This window comes from Mustela putorius, unplaced genomic scaffold, assembly GCF_011764305.1.
Source record: "Mustela putorius furo isolate JIRA1106 unplaced genomic scaffold, ASM1176430v1.1 tig00000759_pilon_pilon_pilon, whole genome shotgun sequence".
NCBI classification, from domain to species: domain Eukaryota; kingdom Metazoa; phylum Chordata; class Mammalia; order Carnivora; family Mustelidae; genus Mustela; species Mustela putorius.
Window position 1 is genome coordinate 6667227 of NW_025421467.1, and position 12543 is coordinate 6679769.

A 12543-nucleotide genomic window follows, 5' to 3' on the forward strand; every position below is an offset into this window, starting at 1 on the left:
ACAAGATACTTGCAAGCAGAATTTTTCCAAAATTCTGAAACGGCTTTGGCTTTAATGCTGAAGGATTTTACTAAATTGAATTTAAAGAACAAAAATTTATTTTTATTTTAAGAAGTGAAATTTAGATGGCTGAAAGGATGCTGATAACAGATCGAAGATAAACTGGTGTAAATAAAACACAATTTACATGTCTCCACACCTCTTTGTGATTCATTTTTTCCAACTGATGACTTAGTTAAAAAATACATTAACTTGTAAAATAAATAAAAAGTAACTAGAAAGCAACTACCCTTTTTTTAATTAGCAAAAATAAAGGGTAAAAGCACACAGAAGTATATATGAATAGTGGTAACACTTTTAGGATAATAGTTTGCAGGTGTCATTTATTTAATTGCCTGTTGATTTATAAAAGACACAGTGTATGGTTAGTTTCTGTTTAGTTATTTGCAAACTATTACAAAGATAGTGTAGGAAGGTAGCAATGATCGGGTAGGGTCTGAGTGGTGATACTGAAATTTATTTCAGTAAATCACAAAGTCTCCATGTTTCCATTTCTTCATCTCTAAACAGGGATGACAAGGTTGGCAAAGAAATAAATGAGATAGTATTTGTAAATTGTACATCTTTTAAGAATACAAGAGTTAAAAAAAAGGATACAAGAGTTATTCTCATGTTTCTAGTTATCATTTTTGAAGAATGAGCAAAATAGTTTTAGGTAGGAGCTTAAGGACAAAAAGAAGTTAGTAAATGTACAAAAAAAGAAAAAGAAATTCTTCTTTTATTACTTTGATTTCCAATTTTAAAGCCTCAAAATAAGTTCTATTCTTCTATTACCACGTTTCCATGAGCATTTTTAACAAATTTCTGTGTTTAATTTCTTATCTGAGAATGAGTATTTTCTAAATATGCTCCATTTCACATGGAGGCTTTCTCCTAAATTACTGGGAAGAGTAAACACTGGCGCAAAAATTATTTTTTGGTAGGAAATCTGGTAATATCTATCCACATTTAAATGCCCATACACCAATTCATTTTTAGGAATTAATCTAAAGATATACTTCCACAAGTACACAGGGAAGGCACATATGAGGATGTTAAATAGATCTATGTTTACAAGAACAAAATGGTAAATAATATAACTTCCCATTATTAGGGTATGGGTTAAATAAAGTTTGGTACAACCACATAATGAAACATTAAGTAGCTATTAAAAGGAGTTAGGTAGGTTTCCATATACTAACATACAAAGCTATCTAGGAAATATTACGTGAAAAAATCTGGAAGATCCTATGAGAAACCACTATACTTCTCTGGACTAAAACTAAAGCAATGTTTTCTTTTTCTTTTTTTTTTTTTAAGATTTATTTATTTTTGAGTGCGTGCGCACATGTGTGCGTGTGCACACAAACACACACACACAGCCACACATGCATGGGGGTTGGGGAGAAGAAGAGAGAGACTCTCAAATGAACTCCCTGCTGAGCACCAGTGTGGACCCAGGCTTGACCGAGGAGATCATGACCCTAGCCAAAGTCATGAGCCAGATGCTTGACTGAGCCACCCACGTGCCCCTAAAGCAGTGTTTTCAACTTCAGAGGTTGGACCAGATAATTCTTTGTGGCGAAGGTACCCTGTGCTTTGTAAGATGTTTAGCAGCAGTTGCCAGTAGCAGTGCCTGACCAAGCTATTACAATCAAAAAGTTCCCCATACAGTGCCAAATGTCCCCTGGGTGAGAAACTCACCTCTTGTTGCGAACAACCAAACTAGAGAATAAAGAAGTAAAGGTGGGGAAAAGAAACTTTTACTTGTCACCTTATACCTTATTTACATTTTTTAATGATGAAAATATATAGCACTTGGAATTAAAAAAAAAAAATTAACAACCAAAAAAGATTCCCCATAACTTCTCACTCAAAAATTACAATAGTGTTTGTAGGATATGAATCCTTGTTTTTAAAAAACAAAACAAAACAAACAAAACCCTAGGTAAAAAGCAATAAAATCATAAAGGTGTTTAAAAGGAAATGTGCATTTTCAGTGTAATAGGCAGAAAAATATATGGATTCTCCCCCTTGGTTTCCATGACTGCCTCTTCCCAGGATGCGCACACTCCCGGCTTCAGTTTCTACCCCTCTACCCAAAAATCTTAGGGGCTATAGCTCCATAATATGCATGATGTATACCAGGTCCCTCCTTTCTTCTTATTCTGTATATTCAGATAAATATAAATAAACAAAAAAAGTGGTCCCAGAATATAGAAATTTCTAATTTTGTCCAAGAAACATGGAGAAATACTATTAACATTTATTTAAAAATTTAACAAAATGAATACTTGGGAAAGTATAGTATCTATTAATAAAATCTACTAGACTAAAAACAAATGTGGTTCACAGAAAAGATCCATAATTTGTAGAAGTGTCTTCTAATGCTGTTGGTTATTCATTTACTTATGTATCTATCCATCTATCTCAAAATTTCAGAGCTTTAAAATTCTTGCTTTTATATGCCTCACTCTGGGGGATAAAGGGATGATTATCTGATCAAGAACTTTGGCTAAACCTTTACTTTTTATATTATTTTAAAATATTTTATTTTATTTATTTTTTTGGCTAAACCTTTAGAACTTAAACTGATGGGGGCAGGCAAATACTAAAAATGACAAAATACCTAATGAAGAATGAAAACCTACGAATTAATCAGTATGAATGCACAGTCCAACAAAAAGCAAACTAAGTAAATTATTAATTAAGATTAGTAATGAATAAATTCTCCAAACTTAAAAAATTTGTCAACTTAATTACCTTTGATAACCAGATACTACTTTTTGTAAAGTGGTATTACAAAGAGGGAAACAATCTCTTCCTTAACTTTAGACATGGTTTCAAAAAAATCGTATTTTCACACATAACTTTTACACAACTTTTCAGAGATAGTGACTAACTACACTGAGTGGTAATACCTAACTTCTTAAGAACATGTACTCCAAAGATAAAACATATGGGAAAAGGGCCTTAAAAGCATATCATAACTACTATACTTTCCCATTATTATTTGGGTCTGGGTATATCCATCTTAAGTGGCTCTGAAAACATTAAGTTTTATATGGGTGACTGGTGCTATAAATACAACAGTCTTATTTTCGTCTCAGAATAGTTTCAGCTGAATGTATTTTAAGCAGTTGAGGCTACAGCTCTGCAGCAAAATAATTTAGAGAAACTTACCTTTTTTTTTTTTTATAAATGGCACAATGTGGTCATTATGAGTCCAAAATGCATGTTTCAGTAGAAGCCACCTCAGGTTTGAGCTCATGGTCTTGGTTAGAATATCTGAAACATTCCTCTGGGTAATAATACTCTCTTAGGAGAGGTAGGAAGGGAAGGCAGGGTGAAGAAGCGTTGTTGTGGGACTGCACTGGAGGTGCTCATTTAGGTGTATATGTTTGCACATGAGCTTTCTTTTTAAAGAACTACTGTTCAAAGGAATAGTTTGAAAAGTACTGATTTATGCCATTGTAGCAGTAAAACCAACTCCTCTCTCTTCATTTGGATTTCATGAGTATGTCAAAAGGAAAATTTTAAGGTAGAATTAACATAAGGGATGACATAAAATAAATCAATGAATTAGTATATTATTGAAAAACATACCTGATTCTGGCCAGAACAGCTTGTAGAAAGCTCAGTACTGTCCTAAGTTCAGATTCTTGACAAGCTCTCAGAAGCATACTAAATCCATCATTAAGCAGTTTTTCATGTGACGGATACAAGCAATGGCTAGTCTCAAACACTTCTTGAACACCATCAATATAGATGGAGAGAAGTATCCAGAGAGTCTTTCTTTGTCCCATTTCATCGTTCTTAGATACCAAGAATTCCTTCGCCTTCTCTCGGAAAGCACCTGAAAATTTCTCAGCCAAAACACCAATGTCCAGATTTTTCTGGGTATACATCAAGAGGAATGCCACTTGACCCTTCCAAATGATGGAAGATGTTACAGAGGAAGGCTTAAGGAAATTTAGGAGGTCTAAAACATGACTTGCTACATCTTCCACCTCTGCCACAGCTGCTAACAGTAGAAAAAGGTTGAAGAAGTTCTGAAGACCAACTTCTGTCAGTTCTTCCATTCTTTTTTGATGGAATTTAGAATATATTCTGCAAAACATAAAAAAATTCCTTGTATAAAATTTTCATTCATCAGTATCAATCATTTAGAATAACATTTCATTCAATACTCATGACAGTTTCATTACTTTAATTTAGCTTATTCTTCATTATGCTGCTGCCATGTCACTTTTTCTACTTTGAAAACAGACTCACAGAATGCCCATAGCTCTAAATTTCTCAGTGATGCAGCAACCACATTTGATTAAATCAAAGGATTGAGTGGTCTTCTCCACAGGACAGTAGAAATGTTCTTTTTATATAGTACATGGCTTATCCTTTTATTTTAGACTCTTAATCACCTTTCTTTTTAAATTTTTATTGACAAATAAAATGCTCCTTTCAGTACAATTTGATGTGCTCTAAAGAAATCTTAACAGGGCAATTTTATACAATTTTCCTTAAACTCTTTTTTCCTCTACCCGTCACAAAGACCTACCCTTGTTATAGTTATATCTAAGACAATTCAAAGTGCTGGGAAATATTTTTACCTACCCATAAAGAAAAAATGGTTAGTGTTTATTTTTTTATTTTTATTTTTTAAAATGATTATTTATTTATTTATTTGACACAGAGAGAGAGAGACATCATAAGTAGGCAGAGAGGCTGGCAGAGAGAGAGGGGGAAGCAGGCTCCCAGCTGAGCAGAGAGCCCGATGTGGGGCTCGATCCCAGGACCCTGAGACCATGACCTGAGCTGAAGGCAGAGGCTTAACCCACTGAGCCACCCAGGCGCTCCCAAAATGGTTAGTGTTTAAATGTCCAAGACTAACCGTTTAAAAATCTCCTGTTTAATATAATTTACTAGGTGACATACTTTTCTCTCACCGATTAAAGGATCAGAATTAGAAAAAAAGAATTTTACTGTAAACATTCCAGTGATTTGTTTTAGATAAAGTTCTGAATATCATGTCTTTCACAAAATGATTTAAGATTCAAAAACAAACCATGGGGTACCTGGGTGGCTCAGCGGGTTAAAGCCTCTGCCTTCAGCTCAGGTCCTGATCCCAGGGTCCTGGAATAGAACCCCATGTCGTCAGGCTCTCTGCTCAGCAGGGAGCCTACTTCCTCCTCTCTCTCTGCCTGCCTCTCTGCCTACTTGTGATCTCTGTCTGTCAAATACATAAATAAAATCTTTAAAAAGAAAACAAAAAACAAACTGGCACATAGAACCAAAGAAAAACCTATTTGAGCCACATAATTTTCAGAGGCTTAACAAAGAAGTTACCATTAAAAGAAAAGTATACTCTAAAAACAGTCCTACTGTTATCACTATAATCTTGCAAGCAGTATATGGGAATCAAATAGGAACTTCATTTAGTGATTTCTGAGAAGTCCCTATCTAGAATATCAAAGTTTTCTTACTCTTCTGCAAGAGCTCCCATCAATCATATAAGCAAATGGTACAAAGAGAGGTAGAAAAGGGCTAATGAAGTAGAATAAGGGAAGACAATTAAAATTTATACCCACTTAACAAGCAAAACTCTCCAAAAAGAGGGAAAAGATGAATATGACCAAAAGTTTGTTTTACATACTCCCCAAATGAGAACAATCAAGTTATTTCATCCACTATCCTCTGGTTAGTTTTCATAGAGAGCAGAGCCTATGGGACCGCTAGACTCAAAGAACACCAAGTTTTATAGGTTAACTCCATTACCTGCCAATGTATGATATGGAGATGTTTTCTACTTTTATAATTTTCAATGAACTTTATGCATTAAGTTATATAATAACATTATAATTAATTTTGGCAAGAAAAACATTCTCTGGTAGCCCTGAATTTAATATATGGGATTTCAATCTTCAGGACAGATGAGATAAATAAATTCAAATCCTCTACAAGTTATAGATATTAAGTTTGCTCCTATTACAGATTGGCAGGATCCAAAGGCTACATGTTTTGTTGTCCTGTATACATTAAGAAATACATTTTAAATGTATAAACCACAAAGACTTCCAAACACAAGTTAACTAAAAAAATACCAACAATAACTAATGCTTCTCCACAGTGAACATTCATGACAAAGAAAGACATGTGCATACCTTCCTTTGATTTGTTTCCAAGGATGAGGGCCATTGTTCTTCATTGCTTTCTTAACAACTTTTGCCAAAATGCAAAGGAAAATGGTGAAACTACTGCTGGATTTATACAGGTCATTATCTTGTTTATCACAACAGCAGGTCTTCACCATTTCTAGCATTGACAAGGGTGACTTAATGATATATGTAAGGCCTTTCAAAGGAAGCCAAGAGATGCTGAAAGAACTATTCTAAAAGCAAATAAATAAATAAATAAATACATTAATAAAGTTTCAAGTCTGAGTAAATAAGAATTCTTTCATCTCTTCTATTCTCGAAGTTTCCCAGCATTTATGTAATACCATTTATTTTTACATCAGGTCATTTATTGTGTAGAATTGTCTCCAATCTCGATTTAGCTGCTTATATCTCCCTAGTGTCTTGTAATGTATTCTTTTATCCCCTCTCTCTTCTGTAAATTGGTAGCTGTATCTAGAGGACTGATCACAGTCACGCAAGTGGAATTTTTTGATAAGAATCTTCCATTGGTGCTACTGGGCACTGCCTTTTCCAATTTAGGAAAGAGAGACATAAGTTGTGTCATTCCTTTTGTAATGTTAAGACTGGGCGTGTTGTCAACCTGATCTATTCATCTGAGTCATCCCCACCAAACTTTCACTGAACAGTTTTAGCCGTCACTGATGATCACTGCCCAGATACCTTAGTTCATCAGGTGTACAAATAGTTCTAATTCTATCATTACTTCTCAGTTAGCTCCTTAGAAATTTGGTTACTCTAAAATATAGTTTATATTTATCTTTTATTTACAATTTTCAGAATAATGAGCATTTTTTTTAAGGATAGTAATTTTTCTAAATGTGTCATACACTCAAGGATTTAAATGTATTTGATAGGTTTTAATCCACAGCAGTCATTATTCTTATTATTCTTTCTTATGCTCAAATCTACCCAGCATGAGGGCAATGGGAGCTCCCTCAAATCGGCTCCTGTGTCCTTTTGACAGGACTCCAGCTTACTTTGGTATTTCCTGCTTTCAGATATGACGAGACACTATAGATTCATATTATACATGTTACCTTGGACCTAGAATGGGTCATTTCTCTAATTAGCCTGAAATCATGCTTCAAAAAAAGGTATTTTTCTCATTTTTCATAAGCTCCATTATGTATAAACCTAAATTAGTAATTTACTTATAAATCTCTCATTTCCTTTTTCTATCTTGATTGAGTTCACTATTTACCTAGAAACCGAACATTCCAAAATCTTTCTCTTCTCCCAATACATAAAAGGTAACTAAATTCTATAAATCTACATGTAAGATGTTTATTTTCCTAATTTAGCCTCTCCTTTCTAAACCCTATTTTAATCATTCACTGCATTATTAGCATATATTTTTATACTGGACTCCTAATTGGCACCAATTTTCAGAAAAAACTTTCTCACACACATACCTAAAATGTCACATCCTTGGTATCCTTTGTCTCCAGAATAAATCAAAACTCAACATGCACATAATCTGGCCCCTGACTAGCCTGTGTACCAACTTTTCCTATATGTTCTCTCCATAGTCATCTGAAACCTATCATTCAGAACTATTGGACATGGTAGGAAAAGATCATGTTTTTATGTGTTCATACACTTGTTCGTAATAATGTTCCTTTTACCTGAATGCTCTTTTCTTCTTACTTGTAAATTCCATGCACTCCTCAGTTAAAAAATTACAACATCCCAGTCTCCACAAGTTTATACATTGGGTCAAATACTCTGTGCTTTGGCCTTCCACAGTAATGGAAGTTTTCCCCCCATAATGTATGGGTATCTGCCCACTAGCCTATAAGCAACTCAAATGCCAAGACTATGTCTCATTCAGGATAGTATTAACTTTTCAATGTGTTGCAAGCAATCAGTAATTGTTAGACAATGTTAATAAATGAGAATTTAAAAAATATCTTTCTAGTACAATTTTGGCTACTTTGCTTACTCTCTCTCAAGAGAAAAGGACACAAATGCCCATTCCCTTATGTCAATGCTCTACAAATAACTATTCTTAATTAAACCATAAAAACATTCCTCACATATATACGAATTCTTCAAATTCCCGGAAAAAATTCATACTCTATTGACTTACCAAGTTCTTACTAAAATATTCCCATAGAATGGTGACGATTGCAATGTTTGGCTCCCAGAAGTCACAAAGCGTCAAACAACAGTGAAGATGCATTCGTAATTGTTCTTCTAGTATACTGTCCTAAAAAATAAACTGAAATTGTGGGAAAGTAAATGGGCTCTCGCAACATGAGTATTATTACTTGATACTGCACTGGATAACCTGCTTTTAAAGAGTATGAACATATATCACCAAATTATACCCACTCTCATTTTCAGACCAAAAGGTCTAATCAGGATAAGGTATATTTCTAAAAATTTCCTTTAGAGACGACTCACATACTCAGGTAACAGGAACTACATAACTCAACATGACTTTTAACACAATTATTTAAAGGTTACAATAGTTGTGGGGTGTCTGGCTGGCTTAGTCAGAAAAGCATGCAACTCTTGATCTCAGGGTCATAAGCTCAAGCCCCATCTCAGGTATAGAGATTACTAAAACTAACAAAAACAACAACAACAAACAAAAAAAAAAACTTAAAAAAATTACATAGTTGTTTCATAACTGAATGGTAGGAAACCCAGTGTGAAAATGGGAGAATGTGAAAGGGAATGTGAAAGAAACCCAAACTAGAATGAAGTAGTAAAAATGAACTAATAATTAAGATGTACACAAATCCAGAGGACTTGGGTCATCCTTAAGTATTAGGTCAAATTCTCTTTAGGAATAGGAGTTGTTCTTTTAAAAACCAACAGACTAGCAGAGTACAAGCATTTTAACCCCTTAGGAAATGACAACAGGAATGAGAAGTGAAAAAAAAATGTAGTCAGTAATCAAACTACTATGATGAAACAATCATGCATGTTTGTTAAAAAGTTGCACCACTGAAGCACTCAACAATTATTTATTTAAAGCTTACTATGTAAACCAGGCACTATTCTAAGGTATTACGCAGAGAGCAATAGATATGTCAGACACAGTACAAGCACTAACAGAAATTACTACTTTGGAGGAGACTGGGAAAAGAGGACAATGAAACAAACAAGATAAATGTAAACAGTTGTAACTGCCGTGCAAAGCAAAACAAAAAAGGGTGATGCGGCAAAGTAAGTGGTAGAGGATATAGATTATTAATATATCAGAAGCTATGAATGAAAACACCTTTTTGAGGGTTGGCATTTGGGCTAAATGACTGAATGAAAAAGAGTCAAACATTAAAAGCTTGGGGGGGGGGGACCAAAACCACACACACACACGGCAGAGAAGACACATAGAAATTAGTAGTAAGTTTGGTATTACAGGATTAAGTCAGATATTCACGGACCATGTTTCCTTTAAGGCTTTGTAAGTCTTGGTAGGAAGTATGGATTTTATTTTACATATGCTGGGAAGCCAGTAGAAGACTGTAAGCACAGGTGTAATGGGATTGTTTTAAAAATACTGCTCGTGATCATTTATGGAGAATGAATATATGTTAAGAATAGAAGCAGGAAGACCAAGTTAGAAAATAAATAGTGACAATTGCAATGTAACAAAAAAGTAGATTTCGAGTTCAAATACATACAAAGCAGAAATGTTGGGAAATGTGAAGGTGTGTGGCATATAGTAAGCTTTAAATAGTTGTTGAATGACCGGGGTTCTCGGTGGTGTGTCACATTTTTAACAAACATGCATGGTTACTCCATCATAGATAATTAAACTGCCTACTCTTTTTCTACTTCTACTTCCATCTCCTCATGCCACCTCAAAGTTTAGAAGACAGTTATGTGAAACTGTTAAGATAAGCACACAACTTTAAAGATATATTGAGAAACAGAGGCAATGGGTTTGTTTTTGATGAGACATACGAAGGTACAAAGGTAAGAGAGCAATTAACAATTTAGGAGGATTCCCAGGTTTTGGCTTAAGGAAATGAGTTGATGGTACCATCTTTTGAGATGGCAAAGACTAGGGGACGAACAGATGGGAGAGTGCAAAAGGCCAAGCAAGTGGAGATATTATGTAGATAATGTGACATATAGGCCTAGAGCCCGAGGGAAAAACCAGCTGTTTTAGTGATTCAGATGTTACTTTCATACTGATGGTTTTTACAGCTATGAGGCTAGATGAGATCAACCAAGGAAAGAGTATACATGCAAATGAGAAAACGATCCAGAACTGTGAGCCCTTTGCTATTCCAATATTTAGATATTAACAGGAGAGGAATTAAATATAAATTATGAGGTAAGAAGAGAAACAGACATCATGGATACCAAAATAAATATTTTGGAAAAGGAAACTAGTCAACAGGATTGAATGCTCTGAGAGGTTAAAATGAGAAGAAGGAAGAGTTTTTGGATTTGACAATAAAGAAGTTACTAATGGCCTTGAGTAGTTTCTGGAATGGCACAAACAGAAGTTTAAGGTATAGGCTGAGGGTATAATAATAGGAGGTGAGGAAACAGAGATATTTAAGTTAAGAAATATACAGTCCTTGAATAGTTAAGAGACAAGATCCAGTACAGAGAGAAAGGAACTAGCTTTTGATAGAAACAGTAACACTTCCAATATGACAGAAGAACAAATTGAGGGGTCAAGTAAAAGAAGACACATGTTGGGAGATCTGAAGGTACAAAAAGGTACTCTCAAATGACTGGTTCTATTTACTCAGCAATTTAAGACGTAAGATGCTTGGCTCAGTTAACTGTGAGTCAAAAGGCAAAGACTCTAGGGGCGCCTGGGTGGCTCAGTGGGTTAAAGCTTCTGCCTTCAGCTCAGGTCATGATCCCAGGGTTCTGGGATCGAGCCCCACATCCAGCTCTCTGCTCAGCCGGGAGCCTGCTTCCTCCTCTCTCTCTGCCTGCCTCTTTGCCTACTTGTGATCTCTATCTGTCAAATAAATAAATAAAATCTTAAAAAAAAAAAAAAAAAAGCAAAGACTCTATAACTGCCTGCCATTTGAGATCTATGATCAAGAATTCAGAGTCAGAGGAGTCCATAAGAATGATCATTTGACATTCTCCAGCAATATTCAGTTAGGGGGTGAGGTTGGCAGGGGTGTACGAAAGGACTAGGTTCTTCCAAGTTTAAAACAGGTGAGGGCTATGGAATTAAAGGCTTTTGTGATGGAATGACTATTAATAAGGGGGTGTATATCTAAATTGTTTAAGGAGTGAAGTTTGGACGTGGAAAAAGAAAATGTTAAAGATCAACAGTGACAGGCAAAATGCAAATTAAAAGAAAAATGAAAAAATATAAAGCATAACTATGGAAACTGGGTGAGGTAAGTGACAAAAAATCTGAGTAGATGTGAGGATATTAAGAAACTTAGAAGACAGGGTGATACAATACTGTTGGGGTCATTAATAAAAGTAATTATTTGAAACGGAGGAAACCGAACATGAACAGATTCTTTTTGATAAGGCATTAACTCTTCTAATTATTTCCCCCGCCCAACTCTTTTAATTAATTATTAATCCTTCAGAATATACTCAGACTTTAAATCTTCAAGGAAATTTCTTGACTTCCCCACAAACAGTGACCTTTCCTTTATGCTCCACAGCATCCTACGCACACCTATGTCACCGCACTTACCTTGTTAAATTTAATGTTTATCTGCTTTCAAGTGTCTATAAGCTCTCTGAGAATTAGGATAACTTCCCCAGGGTCTAGCACAGTGCTTGGTTTGCCACAGTCCAATATCCATAAATATTTCATGAATTAAACTGAGATCTAGGTTCTAGTGCCTCTTTTTGCCGAGTAGTTTTACAGCTTAGGGAAAGATACTTAGCTTCTCTAATATAGACAAGTACTCATTTAACCAAAGAGGAGAAGTGTCTACCCATCAGTAACATTCTTTGATTTTATTATTAAAATACTAAACAAGGCCCAGGCTCACTCCTGTGGCACACTACTCATATAAATTAAAGCATACCAATTTTATTATACTTCAAGGTTAAAAAGTAGGTTATATTTTTAAAGTGGGTTCATTTTGAAGAATTTGTTTTGTTTTATTGGGTATCTGATACTCATTTTACATATAAAATCTACAAAAAGATATTTAAATCATAAAATATACAAAGTTTGGGAAAAACAATTGTCCGGCATTATGTGACATTTTACATACATTAGTTATATGTCTCATACCATCTCAGTTTTATTACCTTTATCACAGAAAATAAGGTTGGGGTTCGGAAGTTACAAATAGCTTATCCATGTCCACTTGGGAAGGAGCAAGGATTTATGATTCCAAAGCAT

The 12543-nt window shown here is 34.7% G+C and overlaps 1 protein-coding gene across 3 annotated transcripts in view; it reads right to left on the bottom strand.

Annotated features, from left to right (window-relative positions):
- Positions 1 to 12543, bottom strand: part of MMS22L (MMS22 like, DNA repair protein) — a 125326-nt gene that overhangs the window by 76618 nt on the left and 36165 nt on the right. For all 3 annotated transcript variants that reach the window (XR_006607895.1, XM_004767073.3, XM_045084236.1), the window contains 3 exons: positions 8326 to 8445; positions 6201 to 6427; positions 3646 to 4149 (listed from right to left, as the gene is read on the bottom strand). Coding sequence is in view for 2 of the 3 variants with exons in the window: in XM_004767073.3 (XP_004767130.1) it covers positions 3646 to 4149; positions 6201 to 6427; positions 8326 to 8445 (851 nt within the window). In the remaining variant the exon portion in view is untranslated. The remainder of the gene's footprint in view (positions 1 to 3645; positions 4150 to 6200; positions 6428 to 8325; positions 8446 to 12543) is intronic.